The following is a 26,366-nucleotide window of genomic DNA, read 5'->3' as shown; positions in this document are numbered from 1 at the left end:
TCCCCAAAAATATAAGTGATTTCAAAGTGACAAAAATCTTCCAATTAACTTGGTCCTCAAACTGCTTGTTAGTCTTCGGTTGAGTCGTAATATACAGGGTTTTCTCAAGCATTATTAGAAAAGGTGTAGCTCATGTGTCATCTTCAGTGCAAGCCAACACCTATGCTACACACACTGCCAGAATGTAAAAACATTAAGCCAAAGTTACACCTACACAACATGTGTCTTAATATCTGTGGCTTCACTGGAGGTCTGTTTAAATTTCTTGCATCATCATGGAGCTTTGGACAGAACTGATAGTTCTGAAGGAAAGTAAAAAACACGGGATTCACAGATAGATACAATAACATACATACATTTTTTTGTATTTTCTGCAGGTCCGGGCTCCTATAATGTGTTTGAGTATGGATTAGCCCAACAAAGTTATAAAAAGGCGTTTTTAGAGAGAAATATGAAGGGAGGCTTTGGCTCCACAGCTCAACGCAGCTCCTTTCCCCACAACAAGGAATCTATAAAGGTCCCAAGTCCAGGACAGTATGAGGTAGGAAGATCTGTCAATGTAGTCATAAATATATTCTCTTTTTTCTCTATTGAGATCCTGATATGTATTAGGCTGATATATAAAGCCAGGATCTAAGGGTACAGCTTATAGATTTGTGATACTGAGTTACATAGATAAACATTGACTTGATAGATAGTTCTGTTATTTTGACTTGGTCCTCTTTGTAGTACGTATTTACTTGTGTGTGAATCCTGTGTGTTTGCATTCAGATAGAAAAGCAGACAGAGGAGAACTACAAAAAGAAGCCTACAGCAGTTTTCATATCAGCCACTGAACGTCTGCTGTCATCACTTCTGACTAAAGTGAGTGTGTTTCCCTCTCCTCCCTCGGGCTCTTTGGCTTCAGTTTCCCCTGGAGTTGTCTTTGTCTCATGACTCGTTCTCATCCTCACAACATGTTACTGTTGTTAAGCCGTTGAAACCTACTTATCAGAAGAGTCTAAGATAGGGCAAAACAGCCTTACATGCCAAGTTGTTAACTTTCATAAATGGGCCATCGCAGCGGTAGCATCTGACCCACTATGCCATGGGTCCTGTTTTCCAGCAGTTAATTTTTTTTGGCTGCTTCTTTGCTTTGCTTCCTCTTCCTCCTAATGCTCATTTATGCTGAAGAAAACAGGTCACAATTCGGGGTAATTAGTTTCCTGTACTTCTCTCATATTCGTCTCCCTTTTGTTCCTTTCTCGCCCACTTTCCTTTATTACACTCAAACTGATGTTAATACAATATATTTACATACCTGACTCTTTCCACTTATGGTATAACTTTATTTAACTGGATTTCAAAAGACTTATTTGCCTTTTTATTCCAAAAGTTTTCTATAAACTATAATTAAAAGTGTACTGAAACCTGCAGGATAACAGACCTGAATTTCAACGATATTTATAAAACCGTAAAAATTGATCTTTATGGAATAAGTAATTAGTGTTTCAGTATTATTGCACACAATCTTTTTGTGTCATATAAATTTAATTGAGAAAGTATCTCAATAGACAAATCTAGACTTAATCTGACTAATTAAACTTTCTATTTTGCTGTCTCTTTTTTCTGTTTCGCTGCCAGTTTGTTCATGCATGCTGCTGAAATCATTAGTTTCACTTATGATGCAGTTGGTAAAGGGAAATTTAAAGTTGAACCACTTGTTGCACGTAACCCAATTACTCCAAAAGTTGCTGGCCACTGGGGACTTCCACCGGTAATATCCATCTACCTATGAGCATTGTGTCAAGACTTGAACATTTCCTAGGCATAATTGCAAAAAAAAAAACTGGAGGCGTAAACAAAAAAGGCAGCAAAGGAAAAATGTCAATAAGTAAAGTGAAAGTGGAGGGATGTTGTAATTGAAAGAGGAACTGGGATTTATGGGATTTAGTTTGGATTTCTTTGTTTCAAATGATTATTGATTTGTTCTGTATTAATGAAATATTTTTAATTTCATATACGTCAAAGATTATTATCATTATTATAGTACATTAGTTACAAACTGCTTGCTATAAGATGGTGACAGCACAGCCAAAGTGACCTTTCAAAACACTGTAAACTCTCTGTCTTTCTGGTGCTTTTTTATGATTAGAACCATTTTTATATAGCACTTGTTTGAAATATTACTAAAACTGCTGTCCTGACACTTTTACATTAATTACAATGTAGCATTATGCATAGAATACTGAATGTTAATGTCAGCAAGTAAATACTGGCATGATTTAAAACAGTGACAATGTTTGGATTGTGAAGGTGGATTTCTTTGCCCTGTGTGACACAGGACGGTGTTTACTTGCATATAAATAATGTGCTAATGAAGAAACACAGAGAAGCAGCTGGATGTGAGGGTTAGCGATTAAATCTTACGGACCCTAGTAGTGAAAGAATGTTCCTGGAGACAATTATGTAAATTTGCTGCTAAAGTGTATGCTACAGCATTTTAATATTCAAGGTACACAATTTGTATTTTCATGTACCCTTCTGGGTACCAGCTGGTGTTTACTCTGATTAACTCCAAAGGTTAGAGGTGTTATCTAAATCTTGAGGCAAAGGTCTCCACAACTGATCTCAACACTGCAAACTATGCAGCTATCTAGAAAGACAGAGTTTAAAGGGTAATTCGACACTTATCACAGAGGGCAGACATTTGTAAATTGTAGGTGCTCTGCTGCACATCATTGGGTTTAGTTTGTCATCGTTTAGATTTCATATATACCTCTCACGCAGTTGTACACTACGTTGCTACCACCAACATAACATCAGCAACATCACTGCAAGAGTTCCTTCACATGCATGACAGAAGACGCTGCTTCCTGTTTTTTTCTTGGGGAGTGTGTGACAGACTGGAAGGGAGTTTTTGTTGTTTTTCCAACCCAACAACTTATTTTTAGTCGTTCAGGCATTCATAACCCAGTTACACGTATACATGGGCTGGAAATCAGTTTTCTTCAGGATAAATCTAACTAGGTAAATGTGATCTTTTTTCCCTCCAGGAAACAGGATTGTAATTTACACAATGTTTAAACACTAAAGAGAGAATTGCTCCAGTGACCCAGTATTGAATGACCCTTAAGCTGTTTATCTGCCTGTAAGTTTTTCTACTAAAAAAAGTGCATTTGTGAATATGATGTTTAAAAAGTTATAAAACAGCTGAACTTAGGTCTCACCAGGCCCAGTTTTTATAAGTCCTTACCATCAGGACCCAGAGTCCTGCTGGTTTTCATTCCTGCTGTCTAATCAGGGAGCGATTTACACCTCGGACACCAAGTGAATGCAATTAACTACCTGGTAGGACATAAAAGCAGCAGGACTCTGGGTACGGAGCAGCAGGATTGAGAACTGCTGCCCCAGCGAATGAGGAGCAGAGCCTGAGAAATATGCAGGTGTAACACTCAAAAAAAAAATCACAATTGCAATACTAGGTGAGCATACTAATGTTGTATATCAGCAATCTTTCAAATCCTCTTGCCTGTGGATGTGGTGAGGTATGAGGTCAGGGTTACCTTATACCCTGAGCGACCCTGCTGAGCCCAGCATAGTAGAAAGTGTATGCCATAAAATGTTCTTGATGAGGATGGGATGACATCTTTTGGACAACTTTTGCGTATTATATGTTTACATTATTTTAGTGTTATGCTGTTTATGCATTCTGATAATGTGGATCAGTCACATTTTGTGCGTATCACAAATGAAATCATCCATGCAGATGATACTCATTAGAAAACTGAGAATTCTGGTGCTGCTCGCCTCTGTAATAGTCTCTACCTCATATATCTGTCTGCACTGTTTGCCATTTTTCAAGACAATGGCTCGGTGTCGTTTTCTGTCAGGCTGCAGTATATTGTGCTGATGGATAATCGGGCTCACTCTGAACTCTCAGTGTACTAAATCCTAATGTAGACAGTGCAAAGCTTGACAGCCATACTATACACAGTCCACGTAATGTTTGTGTTTCACATTGACTTGCACTGATGCAGTGTAGCTACAGTATGGATCTGGAAGTTGAAAGCATCCAAGTTCAAATGATCAGTGGTAGACTTTCATTATATGCCAGACGCACAGGGTGATTAAATATTTAACAATAGCTTTAACTTGGCTCCATTCCCAGCAGCAGCAGTTCCAGCTTGGTTTTGTGTTCCCACAAATATAATTGGCCGCAATCGCGGGTGGGGAGCTGGCGAGGTCGAGGTGAAAAGAAGCGGCTGGTGGCACCATGTGTCATGGAGGTAGCACACGTCTGTCTGCAACTCTCCTTGGGCAAACAGCATGGATAGCATTGACAAGGACGGATGCAGAGTTTGGAGAAAACGGGGCAAAAAAAACTGAAAAGAAAACAATAGTTTATGGAACTGTGCTTTAGAGACATAATAATACCTCCACATATCCCAGCCTGTTTCACGCTCCTTCTCTCTGGGTAGTATCTCTAAGTGCTCTGTGGAGAAGATCTGAGGCCACTTACAATGGCTCCACACAGAGCCTTCTTTATGACCAGTTAATGAAAAATCACACAGGGACGTCTTAGCTGTAACAGTTAGCCACATACCGCGCTGCAGCCTAGGCTGTATCCGTGGTAACAGTGAGTCCCCTGCTGGGACGGATATTAAAAGTGTCTAATCAGGAAACAATCATGACCATGTGAAGGGAGTAAGACAAGAAAAAAGAAATCATGTATTATTGTCATCTGTTTCATGCTTGGAAGTTTATGTCCTCTGTACTTTGACTTAAAAGCTTCATCTAGCAGTAGAGGTCGACATTTTTATTGGAGGAATTATTCACACTGCATTGCTTTTGAACTCAGAAATATAAAAGACTTATCATGTCAGTTGAAATGATAGAAGCTGTCTTGTTTTAAACACAACAGGGAAACCTCTTATCTGACTACCAGAAGATATGTATTACTTTTTTGTCTGTCTTTAGCTGCTCTGCTTTCTGCATTCACAATCTTTAGCTTGTCTTTCATTGTTTCAAGGCAAAGTCCAATTTATTTAATTTATTTTATTGACACTGTGAATTTCAAATCGGACTATTCCCAAATCCTCTCTACACTGGTTAGATTGCCAAATACTGGCTCAATACATATTAGAATAAGAGGCATGGCATGTTTAATTTAGGTTGATTTTTCTTATCTTTTTCTTCACCCATTTTCAGAAGATGCTCACCCTTCTGACAGTCTAAATCAAACACACCTCTGCTAGTTCAAATATTTGAAGCCATGTCAGATCTGTACTTTAGCTACAGGTCTGGATCTGATAGGAGTTGATTACCTGTCTGTGGAGAAGAAAGAATCAGACACGTCGTTGAGAGATAACAGATCTGAAAGAAGAGATGACTATGAGTAGAGCTTAACTTAAATGAGAGTTTTCTCTAAACCAATGCTCTCTTTCAGTCTTGTTTCATCCTTATTTCTTATGTTCTCTTTCTGTTCTTGTCCTCTCATCCCTCTATCCTTCCCCCTTGTACCTCACTTTCCACATTCCCCCTTCTCCATCTCTTTCCTTCTCCTTCTCCTCCTGGCCAAGCTGTACCCGATAATGACCTTTCTGTTGTGGAGGTCGTGGGATACCCCCAGGCAGCGCTGGGAGAGAATAAGAGAGGAATTAAATTTGGACCTATGTTTTACCCTGAAGCAGTGGAATTCCTCTCGTCTGTGGATCAATGAAATATTGCCCTGTCCCTTGAAGCGACAGCAGAGAGGCTGGACAGGCTGTTTTGTCTGTAGGTCAGTCAGTTTGTACCAGTGTGTTTCTGTCTTCGTCGTTGTGATCGATCATATTCTGTTGCCAACGATGTCGAGATGAATCGAGGTCCTGATGGATGATTATTGTTTTACTCAGTGAGACTGTCAATGGCAAGGACATTGGTTCAATGATCAGGTGTTACCAATAGCTTTAATAAGTGCACTTTCACTTATAAGTGCACTTCAGTGAATTGTGGGCAGTGAGTTAAAAGCACAGGTACGTATTTTCTGGCACTAGGGATCTCTCAATCAGAACAATGAATACAAAAGACATGGACCCACCTCCAATGGTGCACCTAAGGCCTAAAGCCCTGAACCCTCTCAGACTTGCTTATGTCACCTGGTTGATACTTGAGTGAGACTTCAAGATGCCAAAATGGTATTGATAGCAATGTTTCATTTCGTTTTATCTTGTATGTTTGAGACTTTTCATGTTATGTTTAGGGTTAGTGTTAGGGCTTAGGGTTAGGAGCACATATATACAGAAATAGAAACATATTCAATCAAAGGTTTCTGAAGTGTTTCAAAAGCTTATTTCAGTTTCCTTTTTTCCCTTTTTTTAATACATAAATGCAATAGACTTTAATGTGTAAAATTGTAAAAATTTAAATGTAATTGTATTCAAGAGCACCAACATCTGGAACAACATCATCATGCTTTTCGTGGTGACCCGTGGCAAACGTTGCAACACACTGAGCTGTTGGCAATTCCCTCAGGCAACATCTGCAGAAATGCAGACTTACAGAACGTGGCCATACAGGGCTCAAAATGTCTGAGTGAGCCCTGATGCACTTCAACAATTCGACAGTGAGACAGCCCTAAGCCCTCGCAGACTTCCCAGGAACGTGCCTCAAAGACTGTGAGTCTGTGGACATTGGGATTGGGCCATCGATTGACTTTGTCCTGATGTAGTGTGGGATCATGCAAGTTGTAGTCTGAGCTACCATTCTAGATGATGCTGCAATGGCAATGGAAACAACTCAAAAACAGTCACATCAAAAATGCTTATCTAGTTATAATTTACACATACATTAAGTACTGTTAATATGTGATTGATAGGTAAATACAGGGAATCAAGTGTGAAATGAAGGGTTCACTCAAACAACACTACATCTTAATATACAGAATAATATTGTACACGTATCATTAGTTATTATTAGTATTTGAAAATTACTCAAAAAATTGAAGGTTTTCATATAAGCTTGATGAGTAATACTTATTTAAAGTAAGTCATAAGCCCCCAACAACATCAGCAAATACAAATAAAAAAATCTGGTTTATTCTGATACAAAAAACAAGTATTTGCTATCCATAATCCTTTTAAAGCTCGTCTGTTGGCTCAATGCATCTTGTTTTAAGCAGATGTATCCAAGTAATAATGTCTCTGCCAGTCAAACAAATTTCCAGTTTATCTGCACTAATATCTGTGATGCTGACAATGAACATCACTTCATAATTCTCCTTCCTCAGTGTGTAACTGGCTTGATGGAATCAGACAGACGATATTGAAACATGGCTTTTATTACATTTACCACTGACAGTGATTGGAAGCAGGATTCATAATACTCCAATGGTGTGGAAATAATAATAAAAACAAATAGAAAAAGGAGGCACCTCACAGGAGACATTTCCATCCTTCACTCCCTCTGTTGCTTGCAGAGGTAATACACTGACTTCCACTGCCATGGCAACAAATATAAAGTATTTTATTTAACAGTCACTCATTACTTACTAATGCACAATTATAACCTGGATTGACAGGCAATAAGGAACACATGCTGGAATCGTGGTTATTTTAGTACTAAAATAGTTTACTGTGAAGGCTGAATAATGCATCTGTGTTAGGCATTGCCTTATGTGAGGTAGCTCTGTAGGTGAATAGAGTCCAGCAATTGTTATTGTGCAACTTCTCATGTAACTTCAGTAGGAGGTATGTGGGCTTCGTGGAGACTGGACTCTTGTATTTACCCTCCTACCTGTTTCCAGTGCCGGTTGCATTCATAAAAGTCACATCCCACATGAAAATCCTATTCAGTAGCGACTGTATTGTATTTCTGGTTTAGAGACAGACAGACATCTTTCACAAGGCCTGACGCAGTCAAGGGAAACCTCAATAATGTCAATTACAAGTGGAAAAACACCACATTGCTCTCAACCACACACAATGAGGAAGACACAAAAAGAGAGGGGAGATGAAACTGAATGGAAGAAGCAGTGGGAGGGAATGAAGGAAAGGCAAAGAGAAGACAGAGAGAGAGCGCCTCTGTGTATTATGTGTAATTATCTATCTTATTAGCTTGGATTAAGATAATTAGAGTGTTTGCTAAACATACATTTATCAAACTGAAGAGCAGCATCACCCCCTGCTCTGCAAAATGAAGGCAACGACAAAAATCCAGGAGGTGAAATTATACTGAAAATGAAAGGGCGTGAAACAGAGAGAAGAAGGAATGAGGGACAGATAGAAAGAGAGGCTGACAACACGGAGAGAAAAACGTAATGAAGACAGAAAGAAAGAACGATGGAAAGACAGAGGCAATGAGCAGAAGTGAGACATTTCTGTCTCCCTAGAGAGATAAAGGTGATAAATAAGTAAAAGCCATTTGAGTCAGACAAAGTGTCTGACAGCTCCAGGGAAGGTAACGCCATTGGCAAGATACATATAAGTATCTTGAATAGGAAAATATGCAGTGGCCGAGGGTTTGTCACTTATTGACTTTTTGTCTCTGGGTTTCATTGCATTTTTATGATATATCCATGGACAGCTAATGGCATGTCATGGTGCAGCCTCTATTTATTGGAGACAAGGGAGTCGAGTGATGAAAGAAAAGGAACAAAAACAGGAAAATGGAGTTATAGATTTGATATGGATTTTACTGTCAGCTGTCAGGGTAATGATGATGATTTGAGTCCCTGTGAGAATTCAAGCGTGGTCTCATACACTAGCGCACATGCAGAGGAAGTGACCCACTCAAATTGTGTCCATATACAAATACACACATGTATTTACCTAATCAGAATGTCCATACAGTATTTATATGTGCATGCATACACATAAAACAGTATAGTAACTACAACATACAGAGGAGACACACGCATACACAATTAAGTGACCGAATGAGAAGAAGTGCTTAGTGATACTTGTACCCTGAGGCTTCAGACAGTAACACTCCCATCATGCTCTGCTCGATATTCGCCTGAACAATTCATAAACATGATGGATAGAGAGATTTGAAGAAGAGAGTTGGGGGGGCGCAGAGCGGCCGTGCTGTCATATCCAGTAGCTATATTGACTAGTTTCTCTGACAAGAGCGTTTTACTCCCATTTTCCTTTTCTTCTGGTTTCTTCTCCATCCTGCCCACTCTCTTTCATTTTATCTTAGCTATAAACAGAATAAAAAAGGAAATGACAGGCAATGCTATTTATTTTGTGCATGAGTCAGTCAGTTTGCTATTATGTGTATGTGGCCTCTCTATCATCTGATTTACCCATCAAGCTACCTATCACCACTTAAAGTGATAGTGAATCTGTATTTTGAATAGTTTAACTTTGATTTTTAGGGTATATTTAAGCCAAATAGAGATCCTTCTCTTGAAACACGTATGAACACTGCTAGCTTTGCACTAACTGGGCATTCAGATAGAAAACAGCACAGTGTTAATAGTCACAAGTGGCCACAATCTCTGCCTCTACCACTGCCTCTAAAATTGACATTGTGATCTAATTCAACACCCATGTGTCACATCCTGCCTGCCAAAGGCTTCCTATCAACACAAGCAGTATTATTAAATTCAGAAAATGTGGCATCTAACATTACTTGCCAGTGGGAAAAGGCCTGGTCTGCCCTGGGAGTGATTGTCAATTAGCTTGCCAAACCCCAGGAAATGAGCCAAAATGTCTGCAGTTCATGGTTCACCCACTCTACAGAATCAGATATTCTCTAACTCCATCCTTTCTACTCTGTGGACCCAACCATCAAAACCAACTACCTCCCATGCTAGCTACCTCCTGGATCTGACACCAGTGCACTGACTGCGACTGCAGAAGTAACTCTAGACTTGTCGGAGAATCACCTTTCTTGGCCATTAAAAGCAAGAGACATTTACTGGGTTTATTTTCTTTGGCCAACTCTTGTATTGAGTCTCAAACTGAGTATTTTTTGTTTGCTTCCTACGATCCCAAAAAGGTTTTTTGTTGAGAGAACAGACAGAATTATTAGTAGGCAACCTGTCGGTTTTTATATGAAGCACTGACTGCATCCTTGACAGAAGTCTCTGAGCGTTTTCTGTTTGGTTGTCTTCAAGGATTTCTCATGGTTTTAAGGACTCTGTTCACACTGATATAAGCTCTTAAGAATACCCTTAATTTTTTTTAAGACAATAAATCCAGCCCTCACGTTGTCTACTTTGAAAAGTCTGGCCCAGGACAAATGTAATTCACCATGTTAGGTCTCTGGGGTAGACGGGCAACACCTTGTGACACAAACTCCATCAAAATAATCAAAAGTCAACCCACAGATGACACAGAAGCAGACTAGCGAGACAACCAAATGAAATGCTAAATGCTGAACACTGTCCACGTAAAAAAAAACAGCAACACCTAATTCAATGAATGCTGGCTTGACAGGTCTCAATGATGCTCTCTCAATCCATTACTTCAACTCTCTCTGTGTGAGAAAATGCCTTTATTAAAAAAATTAAAGACAACTTTTTTTTGTGTATTCTACCCTGTGTGTCCTCAGGGGCCATTTCAGAGAGAATTGTGAGATAAAAATGTTTGAAATAAAAGCTGTAGGTCCAGTGCTTTTGCCTGATCCACAGCACAGTATGTCTCCCTTTTACTTGTAGACGTATTATCTACAGACTATTTTAAGCCATTGTCTGACCTCTTAAGTGCCTCTGTCTGGGCTTCTATTCACTTTTTTTCCTCACTTTACTTTTCAGTTAAATTGTCGTTAAATTGCTGTCCATTAAAAGCTGTGTGGGTCTCTGACTATTTTTTTTTTTTTTTTAAAGAAAGTCTCTGATTCAAACAGCTTGCTGGGTCCTATTGAAGTCTGATGCTCAGATTATATAATGGCCTAATCAGCTAACAGAGATAGAGAAAGGCTGCGTGATACATGATGATCGACAGAGAGATAAAAGAAGAAGTTCTGCCACTGACTTCTAGAGGCTGCGATGTTCATGACGCCTACACAGTACTGAAGAATTGCACAAGGCGAATAACATACAAATTATTTTTGTTCTCTTAACTAATCTTTGTCATGATGGTGGTGCTCAGGAAAAGGCCACCGGGTGATTAAAATCAAGGCAGTGAATTAATATGCTGAATGATTATACAGTAGTTTATACTCCATTCAACAACACTGGTTGTTTCAGCAAATGCCCCAAAATGACAAAGGCCTCTGGTGGATGTAATGATTTCTCCAACAGGGAGCCATAAAGGAAGTAATGTGATGTTGTTGAATAGCTAACACATGGATGAATGGGTCAACAAAATGTCATACTTTAATGGAGTTGTGAGTATTAATCTTTTACAAGATTTTTAATTTGCCTCTTGCTGATGACTGATGCTCACTTTTGACTTCACCCGTCGTCTAATTAAGTTGTTCTGAGCTTAATTTCCGGCCTTGCATGAGGTAGATTCAGATTAAGTGATTCATATCTAATGAAAATACATTGTTGACATCTTTTAATAGCTCAGGTGCGTTGATTCAATTCTGTTTTGATTTACAAAGACGCGATGGGGAGGGGCAAGGGAGGTGAAGTAGGAGATGAGTGAAAGTAGAGACCACGTAGACGGTAAAAGGAGAGCTTCACCAGCTGGAATAAATGGTTGGATGCATGCATGAGCAACAGAGGAAGAGACAGAGAAAAGAGAGACAGAACAAGTGAGTCTTAAAATGTGTGATAGGGCACAGATGGAGAACTTGTCTGTGTAGCACTTTCAGATTTTATGATGTGTGGATGCTCTCTAAGTTATTGCTTGGAGGAAAACATCACATACGCTCGGTGAAATTCTTTTTCTCTCTTTCCTTGTCTTCCTTGCTTGCTGTGAAGTCCTGGTTATTGTTACCTCCCTGCTGTCTTGCCGTTATAAAACAAGTCAGCTGAAAAACAGCCCCTCCTCAAAAACAGCCTGTGACTTGAAATAAAAGATATTTCACAAGCGAAGGTGGATAAACACTACCTGATTTCTCGCAGATTCTCACGACTCCAGATCAAGCCTCTGTAGAGTCAATACCTACTGTATGCTTCATTAGTTTGTCGTATGCAGTGTCGCCATTTAAATGATGATGTTGCTTTCATAAAGCACTTTTATCCAATACCCTTTACAATTTGCCTCTCATTCACGTATTTCCTTGTCTTCCTTGCTTGCTGTGAAGTCCTGGTTATTGTTACCTCCCTGCTGTCTTGCCGTTATAAAACAAGTCAGCTGAAAAACAGCCCCTCCTCAAAAACAGCCTGTGACTTGAAATAAAAGATATTTCACAAGCGAAGGTGGATAAACACTACCTGATTTCTCGCAGATTCTCACGACTCCAGATCAAGCCTCTGTAGAGTCAATACCTACTGTATGCTTCATTAGTTTGTCGTATGCAGTGTCGCCATTTAAATGATGATGTTGCTTTCATAAAGCACTTTTATCCAATACCCTTTACAATTTGCCTCTCATTCACGTATTCACACACACACTCACACACACACACCCCACTGATGTGTGTATATATATATATATATATATATATATATATATTACGCACATATATATATATATATATATATATATATATATATATACAAAAAAAACAAATATAAAAAAAACATATATATATATATATGTTTTTGTTTTTTTTGTTTTTTTTGTTTGTTTTTTTTTTTACATATGAGTGTTTCTTAATCTGGAAGATTTGGTCAGGGGAGTTTTTGACCACTTTAAGCACTAATTAGGTCAGTTAGCCATGTAGCTAGCAGCCCTGGGTGAATCACTGTGGGAAACGGGGCTGAGCTCATCCAGGCTCGGCAGCCTCCAAGTGAACAGGGCTGGATACCAGACTGGGACTTAACACAACCTCAGAGTACAACAGGTGTCAGTTCGACAACAGGGGATACAGTGCGGACTCTACTCTCTACGACATCACTGACCAGGGCTGTGATTCCCGGGTAGAGTGTCCACAGCAGGCGAGGGAGGCAGAGGGAGCAGCAGCAGAGTAATGAGAGTCAGGCATAGCAAAAAAATCCATATTTGAGTCAATCTTTACTCCATTTATTGTTTTGAGTAAGATTTTTTTGTTTTCTCCGGTGCGTCCGCACAGGAGGTGTCTTCTTACATGTGCTGTCTGTCTGTCTCTGTCTTAAATCCAGTGTTGTGTTCAAAGAAACAGATTGCACAATTGCAAATTAAGAAAGGCAGCAGCTTTAATACACTACTTGATGTAAATAAACATATTTTTGATACTTTTCAGGTGCACCTTTTCTGTCTAGTGTCAGACTTAGCCAATGCTCCATCTGTCAAATTTCATTTGTATTGACCTGCTTTTAAAAATCTTCAGTAGCGTGTGAGAGACTGGACCCCATTTGTATTTATTTATCTTGAGAATAATGGAATTGTCAGCAGATGCCAGTGGACCTGTGGCCCTGACCAGAATAGAGATCAGTGTTTAAACAAATTAAAAACGTTTTTGCCCTTTTTCGATTGGATTAGAAGACATCAAATCTGACCAGGCCTGGTCCCTTAATTTGATAGTGTCTTTATCTATTATTAGGCCTGAGTTTTATTTCTGCTGCCAATTTTCTCAACTTATTTTTATTTATTGGCAGTTTTTTCTCTTTTCTCTCCATCTATAATGTACTTACGATTCTGCCTCTGTCTTGCTCCGCATCTGTCTGTATTCTCTCTCAGTTAATCAGTCCCTCTCGGCCTCTCTTTCTCTTCAACCCACTCCTCGTGTGTAAATTATGCACGTGTGGTAAGCAGCTGTGTCCAGTGTGTGCGTGTGCATGCCTACATGTACATTTCTCCGTCCAAAGTATGGGCACCAGCTGTGGCCAGCAGCTGTGTGTATTGCACATTGTGTGTGTGTGTGTGTGTGTGTGTGTGTGTGTGTGTGTGTGTGTGCACGCATATGCAGGTGTTGGCATGTGCCCATTCTACGAAGCAGCTGTGTGTTTAGTGTGTGTTTGGTTATGGACAGCTGTTTAGTAGCAGGTGATGATTTTAGGAGCCAAGCAGACAGTCAGCCAGGCAGGCGGCCAGGGGGAGGATGAGGAGAGCGAAGCCCAGTAAGATGTGAGGAGGGCCAGGACTGGGCATTAACTCAACCAGGCCATCTCCTCTGCTGGAGGACTGCTGGTTCAGGAGGGACCCAGCTGTGGGTGTCAGTGTTTATACAGGCCCCTAAACCTGCCAGACAGCACAGACAGCTTACTGATGACTAGTGTATATAAATCACAGGGAGACAGTTACAGTGAGGCTTAAAGGGGTTTGAGTTTAAGCTCTACTGTAGATCTAAACTGGAGTCTAATCCTCTCACACAAATGCTCCTCAACACCAGATTAGCTGTTTAGTTCTTCATGTAAATGTCACATGAGATGTAGTGAAATGAGAGAAGGCTCTTGAGGTAGACAAATAAAGCGCCTGCTTAATAAAGAGAGAGGTTAAACGAAATAAAGAAACGGGAGACTGCAAAAAATATTGTGGATGTAACTGATGTGAGGGAGGATCAAGTTTTTAGTTCCCTGGGAAGAAGAGAGAGTAGGCAGAGCATCAGAAATAAAAAAAACAATGGATAGGGCAAGAAAGTGTACACCAAGGAAGACAAAAAGATGACAATGTGATAATAGACAAGTAATGCAAGGATGGAGTGAAATAAAGGAGAAAGCATCATATACAAGACTACAAAACACAGCAGAGAACTGTAGCTGTCAGCAAATTGTTGGACTAACTGCTGCCTATAAAGTGCGAATAGGAAGCGAATGGGACCCATATGGTTTCCTTCTGCCATTCCATCTATATTGAAGACCTGTCTAAAACCTCATTAAGGCCTTATGACACGAGCCATACCTCCACTACTAAAATCAGACAGATGGTTATCAAGCTCTATGATGAGACACCAGCTGTGCTTATGACACAGAATGACATAGATGGTCTATTCTGGGAGGAAAACAAGGAAACAAATGCTGCGTTCACTTTTCATTTAAATACTAGCGACCAGTTTTATTGCATAATATTAAGCAACACATAAACTGAAAATTAAACACAAATGTGAGGATGATATTTTGATTACTGATCTTAAAAAGGTGTGTACAAGAACTAGAAAATGAATTCCTAACAATTTAAAAAGGCAAACTTGATATTGGCATTGATTGAGCACAAGCCCTCCTTCTTTTTCTTCATTTCTGAAGCATATGATTAGAGGCTTTGACTTGAAATTATGGGAAATGATTGACTCTGTTTTTAACTGTGATCTCGCTGCTCCATGATACAGATATATTTTAACTTGTCTCCACATCGCATTATTCTGTATTTAAGTGCTGTGGTGTTAACTCTGTAAAAGCTCAATCTCCCATCCTTAAGAATGTATTTTACCTGTGAGAGCTAATAAGGAAACATTGTACCCATAGAAATGATAAATCAGTTAAAATGACGCAGACCCATCACTGACTAACCACCACTGCGATACGTGCGCAATGCGCTTACACACAGACAAGCACATGCCCCAGCCCACACACTAAGATTATATATTATCTCGAGTGCAATGATCTGAAATATGGAAATACAGTCTAAAAAAAGCATTGCGCTCTGCGGGGAAAAAATAAAAGGTTTTAAGAGTAATGAGAGGATGAAGAATGGGATGTGGTAGACACACACACACACGCACACACACATGCATCTTGTATGTCATGACTGGTCATTAGTCAAAGCTGTCACTGCATAACTAAACCGAATCGTTAGTGTGGCCGTTGCCAGGAGAAGATGGCATAGCAGAAAGGCTTTAAGAAGACAGTAACATCGGACTTGTTGTTTACATTTTTGTTTAATTCTTTCTTGGCTGGTATGTAACTAAGTATATGCTTTACATTTTCTATGGGATGTAGAAGATGCTACTGTGTGTGTTTTCATCCCTATTAGATGTGTTCAATTCGGCTTTCCTAGGACTTTGCAAATTGATTGCACCAAGACTTGATTCGTCCTCTAACACAGTACAAACAAACTACTACTGATATTGTCAGCTGTCCAAGACACCTGACGATCATCACCTTTGAACAACCAACAGCGCATACATGTTCTTTAATAATCCACCGGTAATGCAGAAGAATGTCAAGTTATGTCAAGAAATACACAAGTGTAGACATTTTTTTTAAACAAGCAGTTAAGAAAAATCGGTCTTGCAAATTCATGTGCGTCCTCAATTTAATGGCCGAGAGTCGTGTACACTTTTCATGACTAAACTCTTGAAGGAGAAACGTGGCTGTCTCCAGCTGCTGTGCACTGCTCAGGGAACTCCAGCATAATGACAAAAGGAACTGTGTAGCTGTACTGTTTTGTCACTAGGAGAGTTTTTTTTCCTCCAGAACAGGGATTATCAATTTTTTTTTTTTTTATCAGTTTTAGAAAAGACCTTCATCAATGTCAGATCCAACCCACAAAATCCAAAATTCAGAACCACATCAATTCATCAAGTTAATCTTTTATAAACCCTGAAGGAGAAGATGAGATTACTGTTACTTTGCTCACGAATCAGATGTGTAATTTTGTTGTATTTTATGGTCAGTTTGTTGTTTGTTTTGTTTGGATAGATGAAGCTTTACTGTACAAGCATATTCCCTGACTTGTAATCGTATCTAGTACCCCTCACGTTGAGGGAAAAAAGCAAAAACTGATAAACACCCACTAACATCTGGCTTTTTTCTTCCACAACTGGCATTCGCTCCTGGGTCAACTGACTCATCGGTACTCACAGGTGTTTTTATCAGCTAATTTTGACCTCTTTTCTGACGCATTACTTTAACTCAGGTTAAACTTGGCACAGAAATACTTGTCAATCTGTCTCTGTTCAAGCATCGCTCCAAGGTATTTCAGTTTCAAAGCGACACTAAGGTGAAAGAGAGAGAAAAGTAACATCCCTAACTTTCTCTAATGAAGAATGTTTCTGATTAAGACAAGTTTTAACATCCTCTGGAGTCTGACGAGGTCTATCCTTTCTGCTGTCCCTTACTTTCCGAACAAAAAAGAAAGAAAAAACAGAAAAGGCAGACTTGTCCACTGGCAATGTGAAACTCAATAGCCTATTTTTAGCCCCTCTGCTAAACCCGTGTGCCATGTGACCCCAGTGTTTTCAAGACCCACATATACATGCTAATTTTGGTGTAAAACTGCCACAGGATTTATGAGACCGTTTTATGTTTCTGTTTTGTGCTTTGACAGGGGATTTGGATTCAGGGCTAAACTCATCACTGTTGATGCTCACTGTGCCTCTTGGCAGTATCTGTATGTAAGGCAGCATTGCCCATTGCAGTATGAAATCCAGAACATACTGTACTGTAGACCTCTGCTGCCTCTCATTGTACACTTTTACTAAATTGAGTGTTTACCTGTTGGTTTATTTAGAATTTACCGTGACTTCATGATTTAATTAAGTCCTCCCACAGTGTGCCTGATCTGTAGTTTTTAATTAACTAGAACTATGAATTCTAGTTTATATATAACATTTTGCATGCATCAAAAATGTTCATTTTTTGTTTATTTTTCTTGCTCCACTTTCATTAAAACATACTGTCAGGCTTGACAGTCTGTCTTGGTGCTCACATCACATCAATATTCAATTTCACCGGCTGCCTGCCATGAATGTGTATCTGGCATCTACAGTGCACTTTATGCACAGATATTTCTCAGACAGTCAAGGGCACGAAATGTGACGAAATTGTTCGGAAAATCTGTGCTCGCGTGTGTGTCACTGTGCGCATGTAGGAAGATACCTATTGAGCTGTCTAAATGTCGAAGGTGTGTAATTAAAGAGAACCTGAGTGTTGTCAATAGGTGATGACTGCTACTGGGAGCAGTGGCTTGCTCTATGTTCAGGTATAATTACGGACCATAGGGCCCCTTGAAAGGCGCGTGTGCACATTATGTTGGCGAGGTTGGAGGGTGATTGCTGCTCACTGTTAGATAGATCTGTGACAGATGTGTGTGTACAGGTGCATGTGTGTGGCTCTGTGTGTTTGTGAGAGACATACTCCGAACCAAACCAGGGAATACAGTGAAAAGTGACAGAATTTCTTCTCCCCATTGTTGAATTCATCTTATTTCTCAGCAAAGCCACAGTTGCTTTCAACATCACACAGAATCCTGTTTGTGTCTGTCTGTGTGCGCCTATAAATTGACGGTCTCTGCGTGTGTGCGAGGTTGAACCATCGTGCACATGTTGTGCTTGCCTCCCATTCCTCCCACTGTGTCTATAATGAAAAGCTAAATGGCCTGGGCTAGCAATGATTAAAGATGGACGGCTACCTAGGAGGAGAGGGAGAAAACAGCGGTCGGGAAATGACAGTTTGAGGTAAATGACAGCTCGGCTATGTTTAGGATAAATGGATCGTGCAGCTATATTCAGCCTTCGCCATCAATTATTCAAAGACCCACCGACAAGACAAATCCCCAGTAACTCAGACTCCTTTGCAGCGCTAGTAGTGCAAGTTTCTAACCAGGTGACATGAATCACACAGTTCCCTTTTCAGATCCACCTGGGATTCATTACATGTTCAGTTATCAAGGGTGCCTCTGTGAATTTGCTCCTAATTATTAGCAATTCATTAATGATGAAGAATGTAATGGCCTTGTTAGGGAGGCGATTCATCTGGAATTACCTGTGATATGGTGGAAATGCCACCCATGTTTCATCATGCCTCTCTCAGTGGAGTAGCTGCATAATGACAGGTGTGAGCCAACCACTTATTTTTGCGCATGTGTTGTACGTGTGTGCATTTGTCTTCATTTGCATGTAGATGATGTGACATGCACTGTATGTCCTTGCATCTGCGCGCTGACATTCATGCATGAGTGTGTACATGGGTGAAATTGTAACAAGTTTAACAGTGTGCTCTGATAACAGGTGGGCGAGCGGGTCATTTGTTTTTCAAAATCAATGTGTGTCCGCCACACTGCGGACCTGTAAGTTGTGTAATCTAATAAGGGAACCAGAAAACAAGACGTTTTGTGTGTGTAAATGTGTGTTGCAACGGAACAGCATTTCTGAGAGTGTTAGCTGACGACTCAATCTTGTTTCACCAACTCCATTCAGTTCTTTTGTGTCTGACAACATTGCAGAAGTGGTTCCTATGGAGAGAGAAACTTTTATTGAATAAAAAAGATCCTTGTTGTAAGTCTCACTGAAATCTCGCGAGAGGTGGGTTCTTTCAGGAAGACAACAGCCAAAACTATTGCGGCTCAGGAAATATTCTGGACTGATTTTAAAAAATGGGTGAGTATGAATCATTTACGCACCAAAACATGTAGAATTTGGTGAAGTTAATCACTGAGGTTCAAAGAATTAATCCAGCTGATGTGGGTGATATCTTGACATTTTGACCAGCAGGGATGATTCCACTGGATGCAAGAAGAAGTCGGATTGATGTTCATTTAGTTATGAAATTATGATCCCATTTGTAGTAAAATATACATTAGAATTATGATGATTGATGATTATGATTTTGGCTGTGTCTGCTTTCTGATTGTAAAGAAGCTACCAAAGCATGTCTTTGATTTCTTGGTCAGATCCCATCAGGACATCCTCCTCAGTTACACCATCTTGTCCAATATGGTCACTGCTGACTCCCAAAAACAAGATAATGACGGCGTTTATGCCTATCTCAAGGCTTCAAAATGGTACTCCACAAACCAGATTGATGACGTGACGATAGTTTTACTTCCAATTGGCAAACTCTCCTCTCCTCTCCTCTCCTCTCCTCTCCTCTCCTCTCCTCTCCTCTCCTCTCCTCTCCTCTCCTCTCCTCTCCTCTCCTCTGTAGGATTCCCCTCCACCCAACAGTTACAATGTGAGCCAGACTTTTCAGAAGGCTAATGGCCGCACTTACTCCCAACCCCGAAGTGAAGAGGCCAAGAGACGTCAGAGCTGCTTCCTCTCTGTTGCACCGCGGGCTAATTCCTTCTTGCCACGTGACCCCAGTCTACCAGGTATCTATCCCACACACACACAAATACACTGAACAGCACCATATATAGAGACAATGAAACTGTTTACCTGTCTATCCATCCATCCATCCATCCATCCATCCATCCATCCATCCATCTCAATGCTGTATGCCCTTTTTACCATCATGCAGTCTAATTAGCTCCATCTCTGTGGGCCTTTAACCTAATATTTACCTCAATTACACTCCCATTGAAAAATGTTGTTTCAAAATTGATAGATTCATGACTTACTTGGATAATTTATGACCAGCCCCATTTCACCAAGGGACTCAACCCATGAGGCACCCCAAACCGTTTAACCAAAATCCAATTTGCATATAAATAGATTTGGACTGTTTGCAATAGTGTTTCTTCTTCACACACACACACACGCACGCACGCACGCACGCACGCACACACACACACACACACTTAACAGATATGCAGACACAAGCATGTAGGCACCCTCATGTGCACATACAGACTCACAGTTGGACACACATTGATAAACGCATAGTAACGCACACATACAATCATTTTGCCCATTATCGAATTTGCATTTATGAATAGGCCCACAGTATATGGAATATTATATTTCTCATCTTGCTGGGTCCCCTGTGATCACATTTCTAATAATGGTAAGATCATTTAACTATTCAACATTTTTCAAACACACACACGCAAACATTCAGTCCCTGCAGAGTGACAGTATTTGTTTTTAATGTAATCCTCCGTGACATTAGCAATGACTCAAAGTGTTTATAAAGCATGCAAGCTGTTTTCCTGGTTTGTGTTTATTATAATGTTAAAAGTATCTAAGTCATAAGGTAATTGCAGTTACAGTAGCTGGAGGGTCAGAAAGCACCTGACTTACCATAAAACAGTGTTAGTAAATCAAGTAAATCAGCTCCCCGTAATGCTCATGCACAAAAAACGGCCCTCAGTCACAGAATGTTACCGCAAATTATTTGCGTGAATGATCATAAAGCAATTCCTCTCAAACTTAACCTCTCAAATCAAGGTAACAAAATGGTTTTTAATCATTGTAAATTTAATTGTTCACAGTTATGTAAGAGGGAATTTACTGACGTTATTAGAAACTTTATTGGACAGCACCGATATTGGATACTTCAACAGAGATTAGGCAGGAGAGAGACTAAGGTAGTTTTATACCATCTAGATTAAAAAGGATTGGAGAGGATGAGAAAAACAGGATAAAACTATGATTTTAAACTAAATGATTCTTTTTATATTATGTATGATTTTACAGCAACCTTCATAATGAACCATGATCTGCAATCTGCAGTTCTATCTGTGTTGTGTCATGTATCGTATGAATATATTGGCTGAAAACAGAATTACACGTTATATATGACTCAATTTATTTTTCTTCAAGATCATAATACTCATGGCACTGATCGTATTTGCTGCCAACGTTTTGTATAAACCTCTCCTGCCCTGATGATTGTACATACGTTTTGAACAGGCACCAGTTAACTTTACTGACCGACAGGACAACCACGTTCGCATGTGCAGAACAGATTGGGCAGCTGGTGCATGTCGTGTACTGACAGGGTGTGGTTAGAAACTCTATTAGTAACACTAATCGTGGGTGCCCACCTTGAAACTGTGATGATTGTTTAGCTCCTCTGTGTTGCCCGGTTGATGATGTGTGTGTGAATCATCCATGTGTTTAAATCTGTAGCTTCTTCATGTTTGGTCAGAATTTGCTTTATTGGTGTACATGTACATGTAAACACATAATACACATTCAGCAGCAGCCTTCACTACATGTATTAAATGAGTCTGAGCATACATGGATATAAAACTGGAACACCACTGATGCGCGGAGGCATACAACTGTAGCAGTAATTCTAGTTCAACCATGTGTTGCCCTGGGGCTCTTTAAACCATTTCAAAACCGATTGTAAAAGTCATTTCTATAATGTCTGAGAGGTATATAGTCAAGGTTTTAAATAAAAAAGGTTTATGCAAACGATGCTGTGTAATGTGTAAACCTAAGGTTTATCCTCTTCACTCTGAGTGAATTCAGTTTTTTCAGAATTCTATGTTTCTGACGGTTTCTTCTGTGAATGAAGAAAGCTTCGGATGAGGTTTGTTTTGACTTGCAAAACTGAGAACATGTGTGGGTTCCTGTCTTTTGATATGCTTGTGTGCAACAACATCAGTATGTGTTTGTGTGCGTGCGTCTCTTTACACCTACTTGTGTGTCTGATTCATTGTATATTCATTACATGAGCACATTTTCAGAAAGAACCTCACAGTAGAAAATAAATTCTAATCCCTGCAGAGTTTCTGGTCCTATACAGGTCCTCCCGTGTACCACATCTCGGTGTTAGACAGCAGGGAGGTTCAGTAGTCTGGTAGCCTGAGCTTTGATCAAAGTACAGACAGTTACATGAAAAATAAGCTTATATACCCTGATGACTCAGTTCAGATTTATGCTGTACAACCCATACTGCTTTGACTTTTGTTGTATAATATATGTGAAAAAGGAGCAAAACAACCAAGGCACCATCTTACATAAAAGAGAAAAACATGATTAAAACCTTCTATTAACCTTGAGCAAAATTATTTATTAATGCTATGGCTGATTCAAATAAACAGCAGCAGTACGTTACCTGCCGCAGCAGCTTTGCTATAGACCTCTGAGCATCGCCAAAGGCAGAATGGTCAGAAAGCTACAGATTCCAGCTTCAACCAGAATGATTTAACCTACCTTAACCATCAGAACTGTAACACTTTAAACTCAAATAAATATCTGTGATGTTGGACAAAAATATAAATGTGTGCCATTCATGCATTTTTTAGCTACACCTGCTTTTCGTTTAGAGCAGGGCTGCTCAAAGTTGGCCTGCCGTAGGCTAATCTGAGCACTGCGGGCAGAGTCACACCTAGAGCAAGAAGTCAGTCAATTAAGGGAATACTAGTACCACTGCCATCTTAATATATCACAGTAGGTGTTTGCTTTTGGCCCATGGCCCACCTATGTTTCAGTTTTGTCCATAAACACCAGTGACTACTGTGGAGTAGCTGGGGGTGAGTGCTGGTTGTACCCACTCCCATTGGTGACAAAAGCCAGATGTTGATAGTTGATTTTGTGTCCAGTGTGAAAGGGCCAACAGAGATTGACCATTGTCACTAACATTCACACCAAAAGAGTCGCCAATTAACCTAACCTACATGTGTTTAGACAAGGGAGGTAATTTGGAAAGAAATATGTAGAAAAATATGCCCTCTTTATAGGATGCGATTCTCTAACCTCTGGTTGTCGTGTACACACTGAAGGTCACGGTATGCTATAAAATCCATGGGTGTCTGAGGTGTTAGCTTGCCTGCATCGCTTTGTATGTTTGTGGGAATAAACCAGTCTTTCCTCCTGCCTCTGTTAAATCAGCACAAATGAAATTATTTATTTACTTGTACATGTGTATAGAGTATATGATGTGTGTATGTGTTCATCAGGCCCTGGCCAGTATGACCTCAGTGTGAAATCCTTCCCTCCGACGGCTCTCTTCTCCTCCAGAGAAGATCGATTCAGGGTCTCCATGAACACCAACCCTGGGCCCAGCGCTTATCAGGTAAACATGCTGTTACACTTACATGTAGCTCTCGTGAAATATTGCTTCCCAACACACTTCCATTCTCCATCACTCCCTGACCAACCAACATTTACTCATAGTGCATTGACATCAGTGTACGTATGGATATGTGTGCCCCCTGAGTTTACCTCATACATCTCCATGTGACCAACAATTAGTGTATTCAGCGATACCACAGATATACTGTATGTCTGTGAATATATCTCATGTTTTTATTATCAGAAAATCTATTAGATTTCTCTGTGACCTTGAGCTGAAGAGGAAGAAATTGATTACTTTGTGAAATTATTCTTATTTTAACCAAACATAAGTAGTTTCTGTGGTTTTGGGACAATAGCCACTGGAGAAACACAAAGCAGAATAATGTGGTTTCTCGCTCAAGGCTGGAGCTTTTCACATTGTAAGAGAAGTGCTCTTAATTGACCTGCCTGGGCAAATTAAACTGAGAAAAGTGAGTGCATTTTTATGAAGTGCAGTGTTGTTTAATGCCGCCACCTTAGACTGCTGACAGAGACAAATGCACTTCATGGTCAGAGCATAATACAGTTGTAATGAAACCTATCCAGAACCTAATCTCTCTTTGCTCCATTTCAGTGTGTTTTAATAGGACTTACAGCTTTGGGTTACAGCTGCTGGTGTGTGTGTGTGTGTGTGTGTGTGTGTGTGTGTGTGTGTCTGTGTGTGTCTGTGTGTTAGTTAGAGAGAGAGAGAGAGAGAGAGAGAGAGCGAGATGATTGAAAGAGCTAGTGTTGCTTCCAGTCCCTGCTGACTTTGAGTGGTGAACATCAAAGACAAAACCACTGGGTTTGATTTAAACCTCGCTACACAGTTCATCTTCATGTTCATGTCCATGGCTGTAATCTTATCACACGGCTCTTTCTTCTCTCTTTCCCTCTCTGCCGGCCCGTCTCCCAGTCTGTCTGCTGTCCCTCTGTGGATTTATCTCCTCAAATTCTTCCCTCACTTCTCTTCTGTAGTTCACTCTCTCAGTCTGTCCTCTGACTGTTTTGCTCTGTTTGTCCCTCTCATCCTGTTCTTCCCCCATTTCTTTTGGTTATTTCACAAAAAAGTGTATTTTTGATTACAAATGGTTCAGACAAAATCAGTCTTGGTCAGTTGTTGTTTATAGACAAATCATACCTTATTTGGTGTTGAATGATTATCTTCTGATTCTTTTCCTGCCCATCGTTCTCAACTAGATTACTTCAATCATTTTGAGTCCTACGAGGGGATGTGAGACTGCTAAAATGGTGTAGTGGGAGAAATGATAATCAAAAATGGCAATCATGAGCCAATCATGCTGTAAGAGTCTTGTCCAAGAATTAGCCTTTCATAGCAAATGTTTTCACAGTAAGATTCATCAGAATGGCTCCGTTCTTTAAAGGTGCTCATGAGGATAAAACCAGCCTTAAAAAGTAACTTGGACAATTTTACAGGTGTGTGTGTGTTTACAGGTCTTGGGGAATGCTACTGCGTGTGCGAAAAAAGTAGTTTAAAGCATTTTGTGACTCCAGAGGAAGCTGCATGTAATCTGATAAGTTTCCTCAAGTGATGCCACTCAGTGGCATTGTGGGTAATGTAAGCTATCAACTATTATGCATTGCGCTCCTCTGACACTGTTGGGCTGTATGGACAGATAGAAAACAAATGATCAAAATCAGTTAAACAGAACCAGGGATATCGTTGTTTTTACTCCATGAATTTTTCTTCATTTTCTAAACTTTGGTGCCTACATTATCCACAATGCAATTCAGCCAATGAGTGACATCACTGGAGGCAATTTATCAGATTACATGCAGTTTCCTCAAGGCACAAATCAACACTAAGACAAATAAACAATAATAGCACAAAAAGAAGTAGATGGTGTGGGGGAGAGTGCAGAGGCAGCAAACACTGTTGACGTAAGTGTATCATTACAGTACCCGTGAGAGATGTCAGGTAATGGTCTGGCCATGCTGTGCACCTGCTTAAAGGTAATTGGACATTACCAGTCAAGTGGTCTCCAAACAGCTAATAAATGAAGCAGCTAATGCCATTCAGATGATGCAAGCGTGACTTAAATGCTTCCTGGACTTACACTATGCTCCAGTCCACTTCATTAGGTCTCAGCGCCACACAGCCACAGCTCACTGGAAGTTCACCTCCATTAATATGAAGTTTACCTACTTCCAGCTCTCTCTGCAGAATATATAGTCTGTCCTGCCAAAGCCTCCCATCCAAATTGTCAATTTTCCTCCTTTTCTATGCAAATTGCCTCATAAATTAGCACGGCAAACTGTGTTTTGATGGATATCCATTTTGGTACAGGAACATGTGAGAATAGTAGCCAAACAGCTGACAAATTAGCCAGTGATTGTGAAGCACGAACAAAGCAGCTCATGTTTAGCCACTTCACCGCTCGGTCTGACCAGTGTTCCTTCTGTGTCAGTTCATCAGGTTAAAGTATAGAGACACAGCTCACCTGAAATTCACCTTAGTCTTCTGAAATTCACTCTTCTCTCATCTCTCCATCCAGCATCTCATTGAATGTTTGCATTCATCCTACATGTCCTTGTCTTTTCAATGCAAATCTAATCATCAAGCGCCTATTTCTGCAGGGAACATGAGAGTGTTTGGGATCTCACTGGATCTTGGAGGTTAGCGAACATTGCTGCTACAATCATGATCTATTTGTCACAGAGTGTGTTGTCGTCATTCGTTGTGATACATGGGTTACAATGCTTTAAATAATCTTAACGTTAAACAGTTTGTCCTCCTTGTGTGTGCGTGCAGCAGC

At 40.0% G+C, this 26,366-nt stretch overlaps 1 protein-coding gene across 2 annotated transcripts in view; it reads left to right on the top strand.

Annotated features, from left to right (window-relative positions):
• stpg2 (sperm-tail PG-rich repeat containing 2) overlaps window positions 1-26,366 on the top strand; it is a 52,387-nt gene that overhangs the window by 20,301 nt on the left and 5,720 nt on the right. For both annotated transcript variants that reach the window (XM_037098447.1, XM_037098446.1), the window contains exons 9-12: window positions 378-541; window positions 772-864; window positions 19,805-19,970; window positions 23,454-23,569. In XM_037098447.1, the coding sequence (XP_036954342.1) occupies window positions 378-541; window positions 772-864; window positions 19,805-19,970; window positions 23,454-23,569 (539 nt within the window). The remainder of the gene's footprint in view (window positions 1-377; window positions 542-771; window positions 865-19,804; window positions 19,971-23,453; window positions 23,570-26,366) is intronic.

Source organism: Acanthopagrus latus, chromosome 5, assembly GCF_904848185.1.
Source record: "Acanthopagrus latus isolate v.2019 chromosome 5, fAcaLat1.1, whole genome shotgun sequence".
In the NCBI taxonomy this organism is placed as follows: Eukaryota; Metazoa; Chordata; class Actinopteri; order Spariformes; family Sparidae; genus Acanthopagrus; species Acanthopagrus latus.
This window is presented reverse-complemented; position numbering and strand designations above follow the sequence as displayed.